General features: G+C 49.3%; 1 protein-coding gene across 2 annotated transcripts; it reads right to left on the bottom strand.

Moving 5' to 3' along the window:
• Window positions 1-956: 956 nt before the first annotated feature.
• On the bottom strand, window positions 957-20390 carry LOC144944006 (TNF receptor-associated factor 3-like). 2 transcript variants are annotated; one of them, XM_078871969.1, is made up of 11 exons: window positions 20243-20390; window positions 11025-11306; window positions 9572-9623; window positions 7631-7735; window positions 6580-6741; window positions 6066-6146; window positions 5297-5371; window positions 5077-5169; window positions 4569-4709; window positions 3374-3610; window positions 957-2380 (listed from the first exon to the last, which is right to left on the bottom strand). In XM_078871969.1, exons 2-11 carry the CDS (start codon window positions 11267-11269, stop codon window positions 1895-1897), a joined length of 1677 nt encoding a protein of 558 aa, XP_078728095.1. In that variant the 5' UTR covers window positions 11270-11306; window positions 20243-20390; the 3' UTR covers window positions 957-1894. The 2 variants fall into 2 exon arrangements, with proteins under 2 accessions (XP_078728095.1, XP_078728094.1); XM_078871968.1 differs by lacking the exon at window positions 20243-20390 and adding an exon at window positions 19106-19487.
• Window positions 20391-23856: the final 3466 nt, after the last annotated feature.

The raw sequence follows: 23856 nt of genomic DNA on the forward strand, positions 1-23856 counted from the left end.
TGGAGCTTTCGTGACTGCAGGAATTATTCTTTGGTGCTTTCGGTTAAGTCACGTCTAAAGATAAAATAATAAATTAAAATAATAGCGACGTTTCGATTGCAACACAAGCAATCATCATCAGGCATAAGAGAAATAGCAACAAAAATCTAACTAGAAAACTATAGACAGACATACAAGCAGACAGACATCACAAGGACACACAGAGAGAGGACACATATCGGCACAGAGAGAGGGGTCGTTTCTGTGACGGTCCCTTAAATATAGGGAGGGGGGGCGGGGACGGAGAGAGGGAGGGGGCAGAGAAAATTAGCTCATTGATATGCTAATTTTCTCTGCCTCTTTCGATTGCTGTTCGCAGCAACCCCAAAAAAGCCGTTGCTGGCATCCTCGTCCTCTAGTACCTTGACCTCAAGAACGTGGACCGTCTCCATGTGCTCCGCCATCACGATAAAATGGAGGCCACGGACTGCGTCACTGCGCCACGGAACTTTTAGCGGTAAACAAGGTACTGTATTTACCGGGTAATTATTCGCCCTACCCTTACCCTACCGGGTAATTCTTCTGAGCTACCTTTACCCTACTCTTTACCTTACCCCTTGGCATGTCGAAACCTTTACCCTTTAACCCGGTAATAAAGGTAATTTACCTTACCTTGCCGAGGCCTACCTAGGATGACAAACCTGTGAACCCCTTATCAGTGCTCTCTCTATCTTATTACTGACCAATTCAGACTCTTATTAGTCACCCCGTGCCCTTATAAATCTAAAAGTCCCATCACAAGGGAGAAACACAAATAGACAAAAAAAATTGCAAAATGTATCTGTACAAGAATACGGGTAAACTGTATGGATTGACAGCCGTGGGACGATGAATTACTTTAAGGAGGGGAAGAAATGATCTTGAGATCACCGTGGAAAAAAAACACGAGGGCGATGTCCTCTTAAGATCTCGGCGTTTATCGCAGTAGAATGCACAGAGCCACATCAACGCGTCGGCAACACAATGACCGTAGAACCCAGCGGACACGTAAAATATTTAATTCTTAATTATCGTACCAAAAATATCAATTAAATAGTTATGAACACCGACACGAGAAAAGTAACAGTGGTTATTTCTAAATGCGATATCATGGCGTATGCAAGTTACCTGGCAGCCAAAGCAAAAAGGCAAGCTTCATTGTATATGACCACACAAATCACCACATGTGAGTTATTATTTTATATTAAAAATGTTAATTTCAGCATATTTTTGGATTACGTAATTTCTATTATTGGGAGAAAGCAGTGGTGCAATGGTGGTTAGCACACTGAACTATGAACCCGGTGACCTGAGTTTGATTCCCGGCCACGGCTTAACATCAGTGACGAGTTATATCTGAACTGGTCATGGGCCACCATATTCACCGACCCGCTCTGACGAGCATGAAGTTTGATTAAACAATCCCATGACCGACACGGCGTGGCGAGGCTTTCATCCAGCAGTGGATTGAAAAAGGGCAGTATTATTATTATTACATTATTAAAATGGCAGAATAGCATTTCAGGCTTATACAACACATGCATGTGTATAGATGTTGATTTATTTGCAATTTAATACAATCATCATCGTGATCTCTCCAGTGTCGGTAAAATGTACATTAGTTGTTTGGAGGGACGATTCATACCACAGGCATGTGGAGTTTCCACCACTCGCTTTGTATAACCGCCAATGGAAAATAGGCACCATTTGAATACCGTGACACTTAGGCCATTGCGTTTTGTCATTTCACAGCTCATTTTAACACAGCGCTTCTGGTTGTGACCCGAAGACACCCTTACACTTTTTACAGAGGCTTCATCCTCCTTCCACGGGGGGACGACCGCCGCTTCGGGGGTCAGGGGGGGGAGCCAAAAGTTCAGGGGTCGCTCGCTCCGCCCGGGTCGACGACGACGCGCACGAACACCGTGTCGTCCACGAGGTACGACGATCCCTCGAGGGCGACGTGCGACACGAACAGCGGGCACCCCGACGCCACGTTCATGTCGCCATCGGGCCGGCGAAAGCTGCCGCTCGCCGGGTCCGGCGTGAACGTGTCGGACAGGTGGCGCCGCGCCGCGCCCTGGTCGAGCAGCGACAGCGTGACGCGACGGCGGAAGGGCCACTCGAGCAGCGCGTCGTACTCGCCGCGCATCACCACGAAGAAGAGCGACAGGTGCGTGTTACGGCCGACGCCGTCCCCGTTGAGGTAGGCGCGCGCGCACATCTTGTAGCCGAAGGGCGACGTGTAGAAGGGCTGGCTGTACAGCGAGAGCGTGCGGCCGCTGGCGGCCTCCTGCTTGCGCCGCGCGTAGTCACGGATCTTCCACACCAGCTTGCCGCTGTAGCCTGCCGTCTCCAGAACCTGCATGCATAGACGCGCGAGAAAAGGGGACGTTGGCAGCTTGCAGTGAAGCTCAGTGGTTGGTATTACCCGAGACTCCCTGTAATTCATGAATCCCTCGTGAGATTACTCGTTAAGCAGCTTGGTCGTTAAGTCATTAAGTCACGTGGCAAGTAATAATAAAGCTGGTCATTATGTCGCTTAGTGGGTTGTTGAGTGTTACGTCACCCGGTCAATCAACTAGTCATGACGTCATTAAGTCACTTGGTTTGTCATTAAGTTACTTGGCGAGTCAATAAGTAGTTCAGCCATTCCTTAATTTATCACGCGTAAAATAAATAAGTCATGCGCTCAGCTGTTAAGTAGTCAACTCAAGTGGTCGGTCATAGAGTCACTTAGTGGATCGTTAAGTAATTGATTTACCTGGCCGAACGTTAACTCTTCAAGTCGTGCAGTCTATCGTTAAGCGGTCAAGTTAACTGGCCGGTCAAATCACGTAGGTAAAAAAGCAACATTACAGGAGGCTGTTTCTTCCTGATCTGCTTTTTTGCTTTTACCATCTACATGGCAGGGGCTCGGTCCCATTAGCAGCAGTTGCACTTTACAACTCTGGCACCCCCCCCCTCTCAGCCAGTCTACATAACAAAGGCTCAGTCCTTTGTTATGTAGACTAGCCGTAGTTTCAGCCGCACCAACCTTACCATAATAATAAAAAGGGGGCCTGTCCTGGCCCCTCCCCCCTCAACCAGTATATATACGGGGTAGGATCTCTTGGAATTTCTCTTACTTGATACAGCAAGCGTGCTGTGACGGTTCCACCTGAAGACGGAAGCTTGTGTTGCCTCCGAAACGTCGTGATTTTTTGTTATTTTACTTTTATTAATTTTAATTTTTTACCTACGTGACTTTACCGAAAAAAACCCAAGAATATGAATCCTTGCAGTCACGAAAGCTTCAAATCTAGAATGGCCGGTCATACCCTACTTGGGCGAGTGATTAATTGATTTCGGTGACCTGCAAACGCCGCTCGGCGGTGTCGAGGAGAGAGTCGTGCATCGTGAGTCGCTGCTCGTGCGTGTGGCACCGCTTCTCGCAGGGGCTCGGGTTGCCCAGTGCCCCCTCCAGGGCACGCAGGCGCTCGCGCAGCGTCGCCATGTCCCTGCGCAGCGCCGCCGTGTCAGCGTCGCGCTGGGGCGCGCGCTGAGCCATGTGCAGACTCTGCAGCTGCTCGTTATGTTGCGTGAGCATCTCCTGTCGCGAAACAACGGTCAGGACAAACGACGCGCGGGTTACATAAACGTTTTTTCTAGATCGTCCATTGATTTGTAAAAAATTAACCTGGTTTTCGTGCATTACCTAATTGGTTTCCAGAGGCATCTGTGTGTTGGAATGGCCTGGCTGGAACAAGTGCATGGCTTGCGTTTGTCTTACATCACCCCACAGGATTGTTTATTGTGGGGAAACATCAGAGGCCGTGTGTGTGTACATGACCAAACTGCAAGATAGCAATGCTCTCATCTTACATGTCATTGAATGTTGTAAGCAAACCAAATAGCACCGTGTGTTGGACGAAGGGTATCACGAGTGTAAAATTATTTAATAAGTGTGTTAGCATTGGTGGGAGACATGTAGAGGCTTTTCAAAGAAACGGGTTGTAGGATGGCCAGCAAATGTCAGTAATAATTATCATGTTCTTTGGTTCTTTCGGTAAAGTCACGTAGGTAGAAAAAAAAAATATCGACATGACTTTACCGAAAGAACCAAAGAAAACGAATTCCAGCAGCCACGAAAGTTTTAAGTAAAAATGTAACAATGATCACGATTTTTACTTCACATAGCATCTTTTACGCAGAGGTGTCTAAAGAGCGCTTTACATCAAATCTCATCTCAAACGTTTGGCAGCATATCCCCAGTGGCAGCTGTGACTGGACAGAAAGTGACTCAGCACTGGGCATGCAAACAGCACTCGTCTGCCAGTAGGAAGTGACGTTTGCCATGTGCCATCCCAATTTAATGGCCTACTCACTACGAATTACATCAAGGCATCTTTAACGTCTTCTGCAAAGCATAAGGGGTCGAAACACGAACCTCTCCAACAAGCGCGCTACCGCCGCTAGGCCGTGTCACCGCCCGATACAGCGATACATTCTTGAGGGTCAGGTCAAAGATGTGCGATGGGCGAGTGCTGCAGGTGTGGCCAAGCACGCACCAGCGTGGAGCCCAGGCGCGTGTTGTTGGAGCCAGTGAGCGTGCTCCAGTGAGACAGGTCCTGCTCCAGCTGAGCCACGCGCTGAGTCAGCATCTCGGACATGTTGGTGTGATCCTCGATCGAGCACTGCAGCCGCGCACACTGCAGCCAAGGGAGAGGGGGTTAAGGGTTAGAGTAAACGTTCACGGTTAGGGTTGAGATGGCTACGTGCTGTGTGAAAGAAGTTTCAGATACACACGTACAGAGTTGACGTCAGGATTAGAATGGATGTTAGGGTTAGAGGGAAAAAAGGGGTGGACACACGGACAGATCGACAGACATAGACGGACACCGAGATAAACATGCAGGAATGGGCAAACACAGACAGCCCTACAGGCAGACAAGAACGGACAAACTTGACAGAAATACACAGATACGCGCACAAGAAAGAAAGAGTGGAACCACGGACAGGCACGCAGACAGAAATGGATGCACGCACGAGACACAGATACACGGCAGTCTCTGTCACCTGCAGCTCCAGCTCGGAATTCCTGCTGATCACCAGAGTGAAGTGGCTCCGCACGGCAGCTTCCTCGTGCTCACGCACCGACTCGCTCGTGCCCTGCATCGCACGCAAGCACGTACATTCAAATAGGCACATACATACCTACACCGGTACAACGGCACACACACACATACGGGTACACACAAACACAACAAACATAAACACATGCACAGAGGCCTCTTACCTTAAAGGTGCACCCCAGCATGTGGAACCCACAGAGCTTGGTGGACATCGCACAGGCTGACATGTGCTGAGAGAGCTGTCAAAGACAAAGATCCACCGCGTAGCCTTAATAGACTGTCGAGGTAGCTCCTGTTAGCGTGTAGCACCTATGAAGGCTGGAACGGCAACACAAGGAGGTGGGTGGCCAGTACCAGGCCCGGCCGCCTTTGTCTCCCCAGTGGCGAGGTTTATACACCGTACCAATACTGGTGCAGGAAAACATCTCTGGTGTTGGCCGTGAGCGGGAATCGAACTCGGGACGCCAGGTTCATAGTCCAGCGCGCTAACCGCTACACTATCGCTCCCCACACACATGAACACATCGATTCCAATTTTCCATTGTGAATGCAGATTCTATGAGTGGTATGAATCTATACAATCTATATCGTATAATGTATGTGAATACAAAATTAATGATTCTTACATTCACACATCTAAATATAAATGTTATTACCTTCACACAAAACCACCACCACCCCCATCATCATCATCAGATTGTATCATCATCACACGCCACATATCATCATCTCCTGTATCAACATGCCGTTTCACAGTGGTGTAGTGTGGTGTGGTTGTCATGGACCCTGGTGCAGAGAATGCATTGGGAACCCCTATCAACCTTTACCTCTCCATATTGTAACCCAGTGTCTGTGCCCCAACACCATCAGCCCGTGGGCCCCGGTGCAGTTGCACCGCCTGCACACTCGACAGCTACCCCACTGCCCTCTCACCTCTGCGCGTGGGATGCCATGCTCTTCGCAGTTGTTGGGGCAGGGCAGCGGGTACTGCGCACACTCCTCCTTGTGGTGCCTCTGGGGGCAGCCAGGGGGCAGGCAAGGGGAGCCGTGAGCGATGCACAGACCGGTCCAAACTCTGATACAACACTAACCCTGGCACTAATTCTGACACTAAGTATCCTTACCCTGACCCTAACCCAGGTTCAAAGCCCAACTCTAACTATCATGATGATGACAAAAATGCAGACAATGGATAACTAGTATTATTATGTTAACGATGATAGTTATTATCACAGTTAAAATCATAATGATGAAGGTGATGATTATGATGAAGAGAGTAATGATGATGATGATGATTGTAAACATTCTAGTAAAGTGATGATTGTGATTATGAAAATGGTTACGATGATGACAATGATGATGATCGTGATGACAGTGGTGACGGTGATGACGTTGGTGATGATGATGACGACGACGATGCTGAAGATGATGATGGTGATGCTGGCACCTCAAGGAGGGAGCAGGTCACGGCTGCACTGCAATACTTGCAGAACTCGGCGCGGTGAGGGCAGGAGGTACGGTGTGTGGCGAGCTGTGTGCGCTGAACGGAGGTGCCACAGCGCGGGAAGTCGCACAGCACGCGCTCATACGGGCACTTCGCACGGTGAGTCTGTAACACACACGGTGAGCATAGACCACACACGACACACCACACAAAGTGAGCATGGACCACACACCACACAGTGAGCATACACTACGCGCGCACCACACTCTACACACACCACAGTGATCATATACCACACACACCACACACAGTGCGCATACATCACACACACCGCACTCTACACACACCACACACGGTAACTATTCACTACACACACCACACGTACTGCGTACACAATAACACCACACAGTGAACATTCATAACACACCGCACACCACACACAGTGTGCGTGCATACACCGCACGAACCACACACAGTGAGCATCCACAACACCATACACAACAAACGCCAAACACCACAACATCATACACAGTGGGCATATACCACACACACACCAAACACCACACACAACGACCATACACCCCACCCTCAGTGAGTATAAACCGCACACAATATACATTAAGAACACACACACCACGAAGCATGCAGTGAGCTTCTACGCACACCGCATATGACACAAACAAAGACCCTCCCCCCACCGTAGCCTTAACAGACTATAGGAAGAAGTGTTGTCAGCAAACATCCATGAAGGCCAGCACAGCACACGAGGGGGTGGGTGGCCAGCACCACACCCGACCACCTTTGTTTCCCTAGTGGCGATGTTTACACAACGCACCAGGTACTTATTTTTTTAGGCGGAGTCGACCAAGGGGAGGCCGAGGACCAGGTCAGATAATCATTACTGGTGTTGACCGTGAGCGGGGAATTGAACCCGAGTCGCCAAATGCGTAGCGCAGTGCACGAACCGCTGCACTACCACTCCCCATTCTCTCTCTCACACACATCCTCACACGCATGGGGGATGCGGTGCATGAGGACGCAGTGTGGTGCTCACCTCGAGATGGCGCAGCGCCACTGTGTCCTCACAGCCAGCTGTGCGGTTCGAGCAGAACACGAGAAGCCCCAGCACCTCCCGGGTACAGCACGCGTCTCTGTACAGCTGCTCCTCCCACAGACGACGCGGAGATGCGGGGAGACACGAGAGGACACACGGGGAGACATGGGGGGACACGGGGAGACATGGGGAGAGATGGGGACACGCGGGGAGGCACGGAGAGAGACGGAGAGACATGGGGAGGAATGGGGAGACACGGAGGACACACGGAGACACACGGGGAAAAATGGGGGGACACGGGGAGACATGGCGAGAGATGGGGACACGCGGGGAGGCACGGAGAGAGACGGAGAGACATGGGGAGGAATGGGGAGACACGGAGGACACACGAGGACACACGGGGAGACATGCGGGGACACGGAGAGACATGGGGAGAGATGGGGACATGCGGGGAAGCACGGAGAGACATGGGGAGGAATGGGGAGACACGGAGGACACGTGGAGGGACAGGGAAGGGGGAAACACGAGGACACATGGGCAGACAAGAGGAGACATGGAAAGGGACAGGGAGACACGGGATGCACATCGTGGAGTGTCAAAGACAGTAGAGTGAGAGAATAGGGGACATTGGCAGAGCCAGGCGGCTCAGGGAGATGATGCTGAGTCAGAGTCGTGGAGTCACCAACTCGGAGACCCGGGTTTGAGTCCGGGTATGAGACGTCCATAATTAAACCGTGCGTATTGAGTCACTGCTTTCGTACGTGTGCATGCTGTATGTATGTTGAACTTCTTTCGCAACATACGTAGCCAACCGTGCTAATCGGGAGGTGAAAGGGCAAATTGCAACGGCCAAAGGAATGAGGGCAAAAGGGCGGGTGGACGGGAAAGGGACGGAGCACACAAGGGCTGGAGGATGGGGGCTGGGGGCTGGGGGAGGACCCAGGCAGCAGGTTCAGAGCAGGAATGTTCAGCTATGCGGTTGAAATACCACGTTTCTCGTGGTATTTTTGCATCAAGGGCCTCGCGACGAACCTCAAGAAGCTCCACGTGCTTGGAAGTTTTTCAACAAAATGCTCGAAAAATAAAAACCAAGAAAACGTTACGGTAATGTGTGTGGCCATTTCCAGCCCGCAGCGTCGAGTGACAAAAATAGGGAAACTGTAGCGGGAAGGTCAAATAAAGAACCAAAAAAATAAGTTCCTTCATCACTTCCTCTCGATTCATTCTGCACCCCCCATATCATCATTGCCTAAATGTTTGACGCGTGGATGGTGAACGCATGTTTGCGTGTTTGTTAATGCATCCCTTGGACTCACGCTCTCCACTCGCTAAACATGAATAACATTGTAGTATATAGTTGCAGTATATTGTATATTAAATTAGAATGTATTGCAAAACACTCCTTAAAATGTAACTGGTAAAACATCCCAAGAAAGAACCTTCCTGAATATGAATCTTAAGACTTGCTGAGCCTTTTCTGTATACACACATTGGCTGAAAACATGTTAATGTATAATGTAGAACTGTTAATGTAGAACTGCAGAGCTTGGGCAATTGTTGATGCCGGCTCACCACTTGTCTGCCTTCCCAGCTTGTCTGCGGTTCCTTCGTAAATGTGACATGCAATTGGCATCAACGACTACACCGTTTAAAACTAAACCATTTCATAATTTTTCTTTTGAACTTGCAACCCGCATGTCCTTTGGACGTGACCATCCGCCCATTCATCCCTTCTAGGAAGGCAGCATTTTTTTCTTTTAATATAGTATCATAAACAAACGACACTGGTAATTGTCTGCCATAAGGAATTTCTTTAGGGTTAATAACATTCACCGTTAATTCTAAAATGCAAGAGACGTGGGCAGCTTCGTGTTCCGATAGCTCATCAGCGAGCCGTAGCCACTTACACATTTGCCAGTGGGGAACCTGTCGTGATCTCACCTCGTGCTCGGCGAGGGGGGAGGCGCACTCGGGGCACGCCGGGCTTGGGGCACTGAAAAAAACACAACAAGAAACGAAGGCCACGGTGAAACTTCCCTCTTTTGCGATGCTATTGCCCCCCTCTTCTAGTTATTCACAGCCCCTCTAGCTCAGGCAAGGCAAAACCTCAATCGTTTTTGTCACTGCAAGAGGCTCTAGCAGTGACAGAAGTGACCCAAGCGTGCTAAAATTGAGAACGCAGCATCGTTGCCAGGTTATAAATATTCCCCTCTAACACCCAATTATTGAGACGAATATGCTTGGCGTGAGAGTTACAGATGTGTGTCATATGCAGGCCATTTTCAAGTGGTAGGCCTCATGTGACTGCGGGACCATGTTAAAAATAAGTTGTGGGCTGACTACAGCGTGTGGGCCATAGGATTCCCACCTCTGACTTAAATGATCTGCAGAAATTCTGCTGATTATTCATGGTTAAGTGTTGCCACATAGCACATGCATCCTATTATCTACATTTACATTCAGCAGGGTTCCCCAGAAGTGAGACCCTGAAAGTGCTGAATTAATATTATCCACACTTTTTTTTGCAAGTAAAAAAAGTCATACTTCAACTTATTCTTCTTGGTTCTTTCGGTAAAGTCACGTAGAAGGGAAGTAATAAAATAATAAAAATAAAACATAATAAAACAATTCTCACGACGTTTCGGCCACAACGCAAGCAGCCGTCCTCAGGCGAAGAATGAGAACATTATCAAGCTAGGAGCTTATATATATATTTAAATCGAAACTTCAACTTATTATTCATAATTTCATGCATAACCCGCACCCTCCGAATCAACATAGCTAAAAGCAGTTTGACTGGAATGTTCTCTAAGCCACGTGTATCACTGGTAATATTTAGACTGTGCCGAGTGCTACGGTCGTATCTTGTCACTAACTCCATTCACTCGATGGGTGAGGGTGGAGGAATGACACCGGTGCGTAAACAGTAGCAAAATGATAAAACGCAACCAAGAGTAGGACCACTGTGAAGACGCAGCAGCAGGATGGGGTTCATCAGTTCATGTGCAGGAGTGGGACAGATTGTGGCATTGCAGATCCGTTTTGGGATGGGGACAAACTGATCAAAAGTGGACATGGTCCAATCCTCATTCATCATTATCCATCACGATCAATCCACTGCTGGATGAAGATCCACCATCTCTCATGGCCCTGTGATGTAACAATCCACCCATCACGTACACACGAGCACGTTTCATCACTCCACCTACGCGGTAGATATTCTCTTGGACACGTTCCCTCCCTTGGCTGCCAAGCCATCGTTAGGCTTGACTTGAAGGGGCGGGGGGGGGTGGGGGGCAGCTCAGCCTCTCTGACGTTACAGAGCTGGACGGCACTAACACTCCCGGTAAACGTTCGCCCGCGCGCCGGTTCTGTCCCCTTATCCCCTCGCCACCTGAGGATGACTTTGGCGCAGGTGAGGCACAGGCGGTGCCCGCAGCCCGTCTGGTGGGGGTCGCGCAGCGCCAGGTGGCACGAGCCGCACAGGTAGCGCGGCTCGGGTGGGCTCGTGAAGTCGCAGGTGTAGCCGCCCACCAGCGGCTCGACGGCCGATTCGGACGGGATGGCGCACTCTGCGCCACGGCTCACGGGGCCCGGCGCCGGCGGGAAAGAGCACAGCGTTGTGGGGCCCTGGGCCATGGCGGGCGGGCGGGTGGGTGGGCCCCAACGCTGTGACCTTGGTTAGAAAGGCGGACACACAAACACTCACCATCAATACAGGTAGTCCTCTACTTACGATGGAGATGCGTTACGACGACCCCATCGTCGTAAGTCGAAAATATCGTAAGTCGAAGATGGCCTAGCCTACCCAGGAGTCTTAAAGAATGGTGATAATTTAGCAAAACAGAGCAATTTACAGTAGCGTACTGTATAAACTATATACTGTATGTATTTATTAATTACAATACTGTATTGCACAGTAAAATGTAAAGTAAAAAAACAAGGTAAATTCTTAGCCTACCTATATGAACTGCAATTTCATAGAAAGTTTTTTCAGGAATCAATCCTACCTGCTATAAAAACTTTTAACATGCATTGAACGTATCGCCATCGTAAGATCGAAATATCGCAAGTCGGACCATCGTAACTCGGGGACTATCTGTACTGAAAACCGTGAACTGCTAAACGCGAAGCAGAATGACGAATGATGTGATCTGGCTCTCACTCCCTGTGCGTATGAGGAAAGGCTGCAACGCCCATTTCTTAATTGTGAAAAATTTTACATGTTGTCCAGCTCCCACCAACTACTGCGGACAGTTTATATTTAGAACGACTTGACCGATAGTGTATAAGAGGGGCCGAGCCTTTAGTTGGGGGGCTCAACTCCCTCCAGCAACACCCCTCCAACCTCCCCCCCAATGCTACAATGCTGGCGGGCCCTTGGCCAGTAATGCAAAATCCATGTTCTTGTGGCAAGACCAGTCTCATTTTTACAACCTATAATTAGCATGTACATATGCTGAATTTCTTTCGCACCGTACGTTGCCAACCGTCCTAATCGGAGGTGCAGGGGAAGATCAACAAACTAAACACAAAAAGCAGTTTTAAAGAAATGTGCTTTCAATTTAAAGCCCAATGTCAATCCACTGCCGCTGGAAGGCTTTCCCACGCTGTGAGGGTCATGGAGGTTGTTTGCCCATACTTTTCCACAATAGCCAGCGCGGGTTTGGTGAAGGAGAAACCCCAGTTCCGGTTAAGATATCACTCGCCGCTGATGTTAGCCATGGCTCAGAATCAAACTCACCAAGTTAATAGCACAGTGCATGAACGACTGCATCACGGCTCCCTCCCAATAATAATAATCCCATTTAAATGCTTAGTAAAGCCACAATGAATGTAGACCATCTTTTTCAAGAGGGTCTTGCAATGGGGCTATTCAGCCAATTCCATTAATATTTGACAACACGTTTGATTTATAGTGTGTACAAGACACTGTATAGAAACAGTGGGAACTTTATTTATAGACAAGAGGCAGCCAGTCACAGCCACAGAAAGGTGTTGTGGCTGAACAGGCACAGGCAGTTTGACAGTGTGGATGACTTGGGGAAGTGGAGTTACTGGCTTTGAGGCAGGAAAAGAGAATGAGCGACCTCCCACCGAGTTATGATTGACTGGGGGGCTTCGACAGAAAAAAAGCCTTTGCTTACTTGACCTGCGAGTGGAAAGGAGTAGAGTGAGATGAGAGGGGAAAGGTAGGAGAGTGCGTGGAAGGGGAGTAGATGGAGGTGAAAGTGTAGAGGTCAGATAGGGGCAATCACATTGAGAGCTTAAAGAGCTTTCCATGTGGAGAAATTGGGAGTATTGGAATGATGCGGTCTCATTTACGTTTGTGGGTAATAAGTCTGTTGGCAACATTTTGGATCATCTGAGTTTGGAGAAGGAGATATTTTGGGAGGCCATGAAATAGGAGAGAGTCTCAATCGTAGAGTCAGGATGTGATGGGGGGGGGGTATCATCAGCGGCAGTTTGGGTTCATTAATAGTGGATGAGAAGTTTAAGACACATGGAGATATGAGATCGTGCAGAGTTCTGAGATATGTGGGCAGAGAAGATATGCAAACTCGATGGCGAAACAGGAACTCTGTCTCATAAGGGATGATAATGGTAGTGGTGCGTCGTGGCGAGCTGGACTGTCGCGGCTAGCGCGCTGCGCTACGAACCCGGCGACCCGATTATGATTACCGCTCACGGCCAACACCAGTTACAATTATCGAAACCGGTTCTGGGCCTCCCCTAGGTCGACTCAGCCTCAGATTAGTACCTAGAATGGTGTGTAAACGTCACTACTTGGAAGAAAGAGGCGACCGGGCGTGGTGCTGGCCACCCACCCCCTCGTGTGCCGTGCCGGCCTTCATAGGTGCTAACTCACAGCGCCTGCCCCAACAGTCTGTTGGAGGTTACATGGCGAGTCTTTGCTTTGGTGTGGTCACCATAGTAAAGTGAATTATGAAGCAGGAATTTGCTAATTAACATTGGAAATAAGAACAAAAACAGATCCGCAACGGGGCAGCATCACATCAGGCTCTGTATTGGGATTCAACACCTATTTAGCCTTCACAGAGGCTATTAAATGACTTAATAACTTCGAAATACACGTACAAATATTGCAAATTCCACCTGGCCATACGATGGAAGAAGATATGTTTCTCAAATAGCATAGAGTATGCCCACATTGTTTGTATTTTAATTGGAAACTCCTGGGTTGGTCAAGAATGTTTCATCATCACCGCCACGATTACCAGGCGTGTGTCGTCACCAATATTGCAGGAGCTGTGACGTCATTACGTCACGTGTGAGTCCTTGGTGTTGATGTGATGAATGGCAAGGATGATACGTAACCTTGGAATGGGGAATGGGAGCTCAGTGTAACTGAGCAATCATCGGAAGGACGTTATTAACCAGGTAAAGTCTTAACTGACTGTGATGTTTCCATCCTACCTGCCTATGTCAGCTGTTATTTCCGACTCTCTGTCTCTTTCTATGCATCTTAGATCTCCCATGCTCACATGTCCTTTGCATTGCACTCTCATGCCTTTGGATTGCACTCTCATGCTCTCATGTCCTTTGGATTGCACCTGTTGAGTTACACTCCCTCGTCAAGGAGGCAGCTCTCCTCCTTTTCAACAGTTACATGCTAATCTCTCACATTAGCATCATGCTAATCTCTCACATTAACATAGCCACTTCCGTGCCCTCTAATCTCTCACATTAAAATCATGCTAATCTCTCACATTAGCATAGCCACTTCCGTGCCCTCGTCCAGGAGGCTGTCCTCCTATCTCACAGTTATATGCTGATTTCTCACATTAACATCACTTGCCCCGGTCACTTCTTTACGACCCTTGAACTACATCCATTTCAAACCTTTTAAAACAGTCTGCATCAGCAGCAGACCGCGCTTTCCCACCTGATGACAGACGCTTGTGTTGCGCCCGAAACGTCGTGATTGATTTTATTTTATACCTACGTGACTTTACCCAAAGAACCAAAGAGTATAGTTAAGCGATGAATATTGTTTAACTATATGGACTGAATTTGATATTGTAGCCGTTGCTCTTCATCCACATCAGCCATACGAAAGAAGAATAAGATTTAAGGACTGGCTCACGCTGTATTATGTGAAACAATGCCATGAAAACATGACATAAGGTGTTAACTGACCTAAACAGATAATAATAGCATAGATTACGCGTTGTTTTTTAAATATTGCACATGATTTGCATGATCCACGTGGACGTTCAGTTCACATTCCACGCGGTCATTGTACAACACAAAGACAAAGAGCCCCCGTGTCGCCTGTAACAGACTGTTGGGGCAAGTGCTGTTAGTGAAGACCGGCACGAGGGGCCCGGCCGCATTTGTCTCCCCAGCGGTGATTATTATTTGTTACGCAATACAACATGCATGGACACGTTCAAGGTTTGTTTCACACGTTGACGTCACATCATCAGCATTCCGAAACATTCGCAATTCATTCATTATTATTATTATTTTAAGGAACTGAGAAAGCGTGGCTTGGCCTGTGTCCCGTTTTTATATTTGTTATATTTACATTTACAACAAGTAGCAGTCTGGTCCGCGTATATACAGCACTGTGTACGATTTACACTTCTATACATTACTCAACAAAACAGTCACCAAGCGAGAACGAGAGATAGAGGAGAGAGAGAGAGAACCTCACAAATGCAGCAACAGAACAAAGTTGTCCTTAGAGCAGAGCTCTTCACTTGCTGCTTGCTGCCTGCTGCCTGGCTCACACATCACGCGGAGATGTTTTTGGCACAAATTCCGTGAGACCGTGGGTGGGTTGCGCGTTGCGTTGCGTTGTTGTGGGATGGTCGTCATCGGTGTTGGAGGGAGGAAACCGCAGCAGCCTGCCAGGGGAAATCCCAGGCAGGCGGACAGGCAAAGAAGGGCGTTAACCCCGCGCACAATCTCCCCGCACGGGATGGAATTCAACGAAGCCCCCTCCTCGCCGGACAAGCCAGTGAGGCCCCCCCTCCTCCCTGACACTTCCATCCCCCCCCCTCCCTGACACCTCCATCCCCCCCCCCTCCCTGACATCTCCATCCCCCCCCCTCCCTGACACCTCCATCCCCCCTCCTCCCTGACACCTCCATCCCATCCCCCTCCCTGACACCTCCATCCCACCCCCCTCCCTGACACCTCCATCCCACCTCCCTCCCTGACACCTCCATCCCCCCCCCCCTCCCTGACACCTCCATCCCATCCCCCTCCCTAACACCTCCATCCCCCCCCCCCTCCCTGACACCTCCATCCCATCCCCCTCCCTGACACCTCCATCCCCCCCCCCCTCCCTGACACCTCCATCCCATCCCCCTCCCTGACATCTCCATCCCCCCCCCTCCCTGACACCTCCATCCCACCCCCTCCATCCCATCCCCCTCCCTGACATCTCCATCCCCCCCCCTCCCTGACACCTCCATCCCACCCCCCTCCATCCCACCCCCCTCCCTGACATCTCCATCCCCCCCCCTCCCTGACACCTCCATCCCACCCCCCTCCATCCCATCCCCCTCCCTGACATCTCCATCCCATCCCCCTCCCTGACACCTCCATCCTCCCTGACACCATTCCCATCCCCCTCCATCTCATCCCCCTCCCTGACACCTCCATCCCACCCCCCTCCATCCCATCCCCCTCCCTGACATCTCCATCCCCCCCCCTCCCTGACACCTCCATCCCACCCCCCTCCATCCCATCCCCCTCCCTGACACCTCCATCCTCCTCCCTGACACCTCCTTCCCATCCCCCTCCATCTCATCCCCCTCCCTGACATCTGCATCCCATCCCCCTCCATGACACCTCCATCCATTTCGGAGATCCGTCTCGATGGGACGGCGCAATCCTCGATGGGATGATCAGAGCGGCGCACCGCCATGCACGAGCCACGCTGCTTCGTCCAGCGGCGCATTGACAGAGGGCCGTCGTGGCGTAGTGTGTGGTTGTACAATAGTAGAGCAATGTCGACTGTACAGAGACACTGTGGTGGTGGTGATGCCAAAGGGGAGTTCTGTGCAAGGTTTGGGCTGGGGTTGTGGGAGGGCTTGGAGTGGCAACCTTCCGCGTCCAGATTTGTGTAAATGACGGAAGTGGCGATGTTGTTATCGTCGGCACAAGGACGAACAAGGCGACGTCCAGGGTTCCAATTAGCTCAAAGGGGGGGGGGGGGGAGGAGGAGGCTGCGTAACGAAACAAACTCTCGGGGTTCATCAAATATCTCACAATTTACATGTTTAAGGGGCCCAATTGGTCTCACCCTCATCTCCGTCTCGCCGGTCATCTCTTCTCTCATCTCACTTGCAGCAACATCTCTCTCTCTCTCGACGTTTGCCCACATTCGTCTTGCTGACCCCCCCCTCCCCCCACATGCTGGACGTACATGATAAAGAGCTTCACAGCTCATCGGATTCTTCCAGTCTGAATAGATTCGCCTTCGAATATTTGTACCGTATGTTGGACTTCTTTCTCACCGTACGTAGCCAACCGTGCTAATCGGATTTTTTTTATCTGATATCACCACACCTATATATCTTGTCGATATATTTTCTGCTTAACACGTAGGCTTTCGCGACTAATATCACCCATAATATAGGTTTTTTTTGGGTTAGATCGCGTAAATATTCAGGGTGCTTGAAAAAATGTTTTACACTTAATTCTAGATTTGAAGCTTTCGTGACTGCAAGGATTCACATTCTTAGGTTTTTTCCGGTAAAGTCACGTAGGTAAAAAAATAAAATTAATAAAAGTAAAATAAAATAAAAATCACGTTTTGGAGGCAACACAAGCTTCCGTCTTCAGGTGGAACCGTCACAGCCACGACAGCTGTATCAAGTAAATTAGAGATTACAAGAGCTACCACTCCGTATATATAATGGTTGAAGAGGGGAAGGGCCAAGTACGGAACACTTTTTATTAATATGGTAAGGTGAGGCTTAAGACTAAGAATAGACTGCATAACAAAAGACTGAGCCTTTGTTATGGAGAGGTACGGTTTGTGAATGTTTTACACTTATATGGGATTATGGTTTTTAATTTTAAAAAACAACGGATAATACACCGTAACATGATAACAAATGTAATGTCGATAGTTTCAAAAAGTCAGAGTCTCCAATTGTTCGCCATCGTCGTCAACACACGCCTGGATTCCTCTCCAGAGCCCGGAGGCACATTTCTCGTTTTATTTTTTGAAAATTCTCAGAAGTGTTAAGATTTTCTTCAAGCACCCTGTATATATATTTTCTGTCACATTACAAGGCTCTTATACGTTGCAGGGCGAAGGGGAGAGAGGGGATACTATCATTTCTAATAACCCATCCATCCACCACTGAATCTCAACGGTAACGCAAACTCACCTCGACTGGTCAGTACAGGTGAGCGGCGTTCCCAGGCTGCAGGTGAGAGCGTGCAGGTGAGCGAGAGAGCGTGCGGGTGAGAGAGTGCAGGTGAGAGAGTGCAGGTGAGAGAGAAAGCGTGCAGGTGAGAGGGTGCAGGTGAGCGAGAGAGCGTGCGGGTGAGAGAGTGCAGGTGAGAGAGAAAGCGTGCAGGTGAGAGGGCGTGCAGTGAGAGGGCGTGCAGTGAGAGGGTGCAGGTGAGAGAGTGCAGGTGAGAGGGAAAGCGTGCAGGTGAGGGAGGGCAGGTGAGAGAGAGAGTGTGCAGGTGAGAGAGTGCAGGTGAGAGGGTGCAGGTGAGAGGGTGCAGGTGAGCGAGAGCGTGCAGGTGAGAGAGCGTGCAGATGAGAGAGTGCAGGTAAGAGAGAAAGCGTGCAGGTGAGAGAGAGCGTGCAGGTGAGAGGGTGCAGGTGAGAGAGCGTGCAGGTGAGAGAGTGCAGGTGAGAGGGTGCAGGTGAGAGGGCGTGCAGGTGAGAGAGTGCAGGTGAGAAAGCGTGCAGGTGAGGGAGTGCAGGTGAGAGAGGGTGTGCAGGTGAGAGAGTGGCAGGTGAGAGAGAGAGCGTGCAGGTGAGAGGGTGCAGGTGAGAAATCTGTGCATCGGGTTGCCTGGATGAGTTCACCCGCTCGCTCTTGTGTGAGTGCTCACCCACATGACGCAAAGCAAACTGCAGTCGGACCCACAGTGATCAATAACTCGCCCACGAAAGCCGGGAAGCCCCGGTGAATTTCAATACTGTCGGGTTTTTAATTTAGGAGGCCGTTTGCTGACTGCACCTGAGATGCGTGGCTGATGAACCCACGGGTTCAGTGGGTGATGCGCGCTGGGTGTAAGTGCTCGACTCGTGAGCTGCGTTAAATCTACTTTTCTATTCTTCCGTCCTGTCTCGCTTTCGCCGTCTCTGTCCGTGTGCCTCTCGTGTGTGTTTGTGTATCTCTGACTCTCGCGTTCACGTGTACGTCTGCGTCCGTCTCTGCGGCGTGAGTGTGTGTTTGTGCCTACGTCCTCTCGAGCTCTGCATCCGTTGTGCCCCTGTGTCGGTTCTGCGTGCGTCTTCGCGTGTACCTGTCGATGTCTTCGTGCGTTGCTGTATCCGTGTCCAACTCCTTGCGTGCCTCACTCTCGGCCTGTCTGCTCGTCGCTGTGGTCAACCCTGTGTGTGTCTCTGCTTCCTGTTGCCTGGCCTGAAACACTCCCTTGTGGGCCGCGCTAAAGGTTGAGCATCCGAAAGTGAAACTAACTTCAACGTGCACCACGCGGGGGCGCTCTTACCTCAACATCCTGTGGGCGCTCTCCCCTGAACCACGTGGAGGCGCTCTTACGCAGAGGTCGCAAACGGGTTTTGATTCCTTACCCGTACCCGGCCGCACCAGGGTCGCAAACGGGTACCCGTACCCGGCCGTACCCTACCCGGCCGGGTACGGGTATCGGGTACCTGATTGCGACCCCCCCCCCCCCCCCCACTTGCTCACCCGGTCGCAGAATATAAACCCCATTTATATCCGAATTGTATCGTTTTATTTGTTCCAAAAATCACGATTTTGTATTTTTCTTTTAAATGTCTTCTCTTCCTTTCCTGTGCAGACGCTGTCTCCCCTGGACATGTATCCCAAAATCCTTGACTTCCGTCCGGTTACCGTGGCATCCCTGGCCAGGACCTGCCTGTGCCCCATAGTGAGTGTTTTACCGTGCGCGGTGGTGAACATCTCTCTGGTGGCAGAATCGGCCTCGTCGACGGTGACTGGGCGCCACAGTGGCGAGATGTTAACTACCTCGCCTGGAATACAGAGGGTCGTGGGCAGAGGTCGCAAACGGGTTTTGATTCCTTACTCGTACCGCACCAGGTTCGCAAACGGGTACCCGTACCCTACCCGATACCCGGCCGGGTACGGGTACCCGATTGCGACCTCTGGGATGAAGCCATGTTGCATGCGCGGGTGGGTTGATTCTAGGCACTTTAATTGTGAGAAGAGACAAGACGTTGGGAAATGAGTGACAAACGGTGACTCACCAGTGACTCATGGCCTACCCGTACCCGGCCGCACCAGGGTCGCAAACGGGTACCCGTACCCGGATATCGGGTAGGGTACGGGTATCGGGTACCCGGTTGCGACCTCTGCTCCTACGTGAACCACGTGGGGGCGGTGTTACCTGAACCACGTGGGGGCCCTCTCATTTAGAACCACGTGGGGGCGGTGTTACCTGAACCACGCTGTCTGTCCACTGCATTACACGTAGCGGCTCGGCCCCCCAAGGGGATCATTCAACGTTTGTCACAGGGGCTGGCCGCACCTCACACCTCGTCACCGCTGTACGTCATCAGACTGTGCCAATCATCCCACTCCGAGAAAGGGGCCGTCCATAAATGACGTCACGCGGTTTTGGGCTATTTTGACCCCCCCCTCGTCACACGGCGTCACAAAAAGTCAGACCCCCCCTCAAATGACGTTACAAAGCTCTGCCCCCCCCCCAAACCATATTTCCATTAAAAAAACATGCTTCAAATCGCTTTAAACTATTGTCATTGTAGTGCGTATTTAATGTGGCGCTGAACTTTTGATGTTGTAGGAGAAAACATTAAAAAAGTATAATTTCGATTTAAAGCGTTCGTGACTGCAGGGATTCATCTTCTTGGTTCTTTCGGTAAAGTCACGTAGAAGGGAAATAATATATTAATATAGTATTTAATTATATTAATTCATTTTTTTTATTTCCCTTCTACGTGATTTTACCGAAAGAACCAAGAAGATTAAAAAGTATATTTAATTAAGTAGAACGTGTTGTCAATATTTATTTAAAGTTGCGCATTTTGATGTGATGTCACATTTCTCACCTCCCCCCCTCGTCACACATCGTCACAAATGTCTGACCCCCCCCCCCCACCTAGGTGCGTGACGTAATTTATGGACGGCCCCAAAAAACCTCGAGCGGAGAGGTCTGATGTCGGCTGAGTGTAGTGGGTGTCCGAAGTGTGTGTGTGTGATGGAGAGGGGAGCATCTCCACTGGTACCATCGGTGTTGCAAGATCGACCTCTATTGGAGGATGCTCGTGAAGGACGCTCTTACCGGGCAGTTTGAGGCAGTCGCCCTCCGGCAACAACGGAGGACAGAGGAGCGACGCTCACAACAACCAGCGACAGCGCCGGGCGGCCAAAAAATACAGCAAGTTGGCACAGCAAGGAGGTACAGCTGGTAGTAGCATCTGCCAGTCATCTCGGTCATCCAACCCATGGCACCTGCTGGGTGTCCCGTGACCTGTCAGGGTGAATAGTGAGTATTGGTATCTTCACTGGCGGCTGTATAGTCGTGGCATCACATCACCTCTGACCACAACTTTTATTTGTGCAGTTTGTTTCTGGCCCCTTGGCGTCTTGGGTGTGTGCTGAGCAATCGTGTTTTAAATTTCCAGTATATCAGCATAAATGTGGTAAAAACGAACGTTCAAGTTTGCTGAACATTTGACGGTGTGTTTCGAGGTCGCCGCTGGGAAACACGTGCGTACGTACACCATGCGTAGGACAGCCAGACTACATGGAAGTGCTTTTTGGAAAATGTTATTTGATCAAATGCAACACACCGGTGTGCCTTGCTATGGTGTTTTCGATCAGTGCATGTTTCCTGCTGTGAAATGTGGAGAGGCAACATGGAAACTGCGAAGGCAAATGGCGCAAAATCTTCAACACGCACCGGGAAACCTGCAGGTGCGTACAGAAAATCAGATTGAGAGAGATGAGCACAAGTATCACTGAAAATACACAAATGATACATCGTATTGACTTCAGAAATGTAGGCTTGGGCAAGGCGTGTTCCTAGAAGGGATGATGACCCACGGATGTGACTGGTGACGGAATGGCAAACAAAAGAAGAATAAAAAAAACCAAGAGGACGACCGCCGCGGAGATGGAACGATGATTTAAGACCGGAAGCAACAGGAGAGCTTCACCATTCTTGCCCGATGAAGCCGATTGTAATTATCAGCGAAACGTCGTACTCAAATTTTAAAATTCTGTTGCTTCTCTCGAAAACACACCGGTGGGCTAAAGAAGTGAATTATTTTGTCCTTTGAAAAACGTAACACGTTTTACTGTTTGGCCGTGTCGGGTGGTGGAGGGTTACGACACATTTATAAATAACGCGATCTGACTCAAAAACCGATATTATGAACGATGAGATGAGCTTGCACGCAGAAGCGAGATGCATTGACACCCGTGATTGGCAATGACACAGGCAGGTCTTCATCCGGCAGTGGACTGAGCATGACTCTCGATGACAATGAAGACAAACGACTCGTTTGTCTGCTTCTTTAGACCCCCCCCCCCAACACCTCCCACAAGGCAACGTGGTTTTGACAGCAACGGAAGCATCTCAAATGTCGAGCTTGCCCCCAAGGCCACCAACTTTTCTCAGTACGGCATAACCCGAAATGCCCCCACGTGTAACCCCAACACTGTAACCAAGCTGCTGCTGCTGATGTTATCCCTACGACGACAGCCTATGGAGATTTGGTAAGCGTGGTATATAGTATAGGGGTGGACGAATGCATCAATTCCTAAAGACACGTGCATCCAATCACTTATTTAAGAATCCGTTTGGTGATAATGCCCAGACAGTGGTTGCACGAGCACATATCGAACCCCAAATCGTTTCGTCAATAACACTGCCTTGAAAGGAAAAATATAGGCGACTCCAGGAACGGTCCTTGATAGCATGGGCCAGCAGTTCGTGTGTTGCTATGAAGAACCATTGCCTAAAGCGCCACCTGATATAATTACACTGGTCAACACACTTTTACTGGCATAAGGTAAAGGTAATTTTGGGGTGCTGATTCCAAATCTGGCATCAGTTTTTGTCTATCACATCAGGTTTTTGAGATATCAAATATTGCCTTTTCAATAAAAACTGCAGAAGAAAAATATTAAATAAATGTGGATATCTACATAAAATTATATTATAAACACACTATCCTGAAAATACAGCACCATATTTTAACACTAAAGCAGTCACTGACTCGCAACAACTTGCAATCATAAGTGACGGAGTTAATTTCGGGTAAAATCAATGAAAATGGGCTATGCCGATAGCATAAAAATGAGATGTGATAAGTGCAAATCTGAGATCAGATTTGGAATCAGCACCCTGAAATTAGTCTAAAACAGCTGCAAAAGTCCAGGCCAGAAAAAAAGTTTTTTTTGTTGACCAGTGTTAATGACGAATGTGCTCAGTTTTGCGTACGAAACAAGTGTTGTTAGATTTGTTGTAAACTGGTTCACAGGATCCCTGCAGCCACTAGAGGCGCTACTATTCACCGCTACGAAAATAAAATCCTGATGTCAATAAGCGACACTGCATCGAGTTTGATTGCATCGCTGGAGAAGGTGAATCGTGAAGACCGTCAACATTACCGGATCGCTGTTCTATGCCTTTGTGCACCGTTGTTTTAATCCACGGCTCCCTTGAAACACGTTGTGGTCTCAACACTCGCCACGTGTTGATTGATGACTGGGGAAACGGCTTCTCAGTACAGCGAACACACGCAACCAAAGCACACAAAATTCAAAAAAGGGCGTTTAATTAAGATTATGCAATTCCATATAAAAGACACCCCAGTGTAAATCATTGTCTACATTAGCATCACATCATTGCTACCTGTTTAGTATATTTTTCCTACCAGCATTGATATAAGTCAAAACATCCCAACTTATAGGCACGGCTCAATGGGTGACATAAAATCCTAATATATATTTGTTATAAATCTAATGCTAATTATAACCCCTTCAACTAAAGCCACTCCACACTGCGCTAATTTAATATCACAA

This window comes from Lampetra fluviatilis, chromosome 33, assembly GCF_964198595.1.
Source record: "Lampetra fluviatilis chromosome 33, kcLamFluv1.1, whole genome shotgun sequence".
In the NCBI taxonomy this organism is placed as follows: Eukaryota; Metazoa; Chordata; class Hyperoartia; order Petromyzontiformes; family Petromyzontidae; genus Lampetra; species Lampetra fluviatilis.

What these genes read in the sequence shown, in the direction of transcription:
- LOC144944006 (XM_078871969.1), bottom strand. Translation starts at nt 11,269, where the DNA reads ATGGCCCAGGGCCCCACAACGCTGTGCTCTTTCCCGCCGGCGCCGGGC. An exon ending in TGACCTGCTCCCTCCTTGAG is followed by an intron (nt 6,147 to 6,579) that starts GTGCCAGCATCA and finishes GGCTGCCCCCAG; the next exon opens with AGGCACCACAAGGAGGAGTG. An exon ending in CGCGCCTGGGCTCCACGCTG is followed by an intron (nt 3,611 to 4,568) that starts GTGCGTGCTTGG and finishes GTTTCGCGACAG; the next exon opens with GAGATGCTCACGCAACATAA.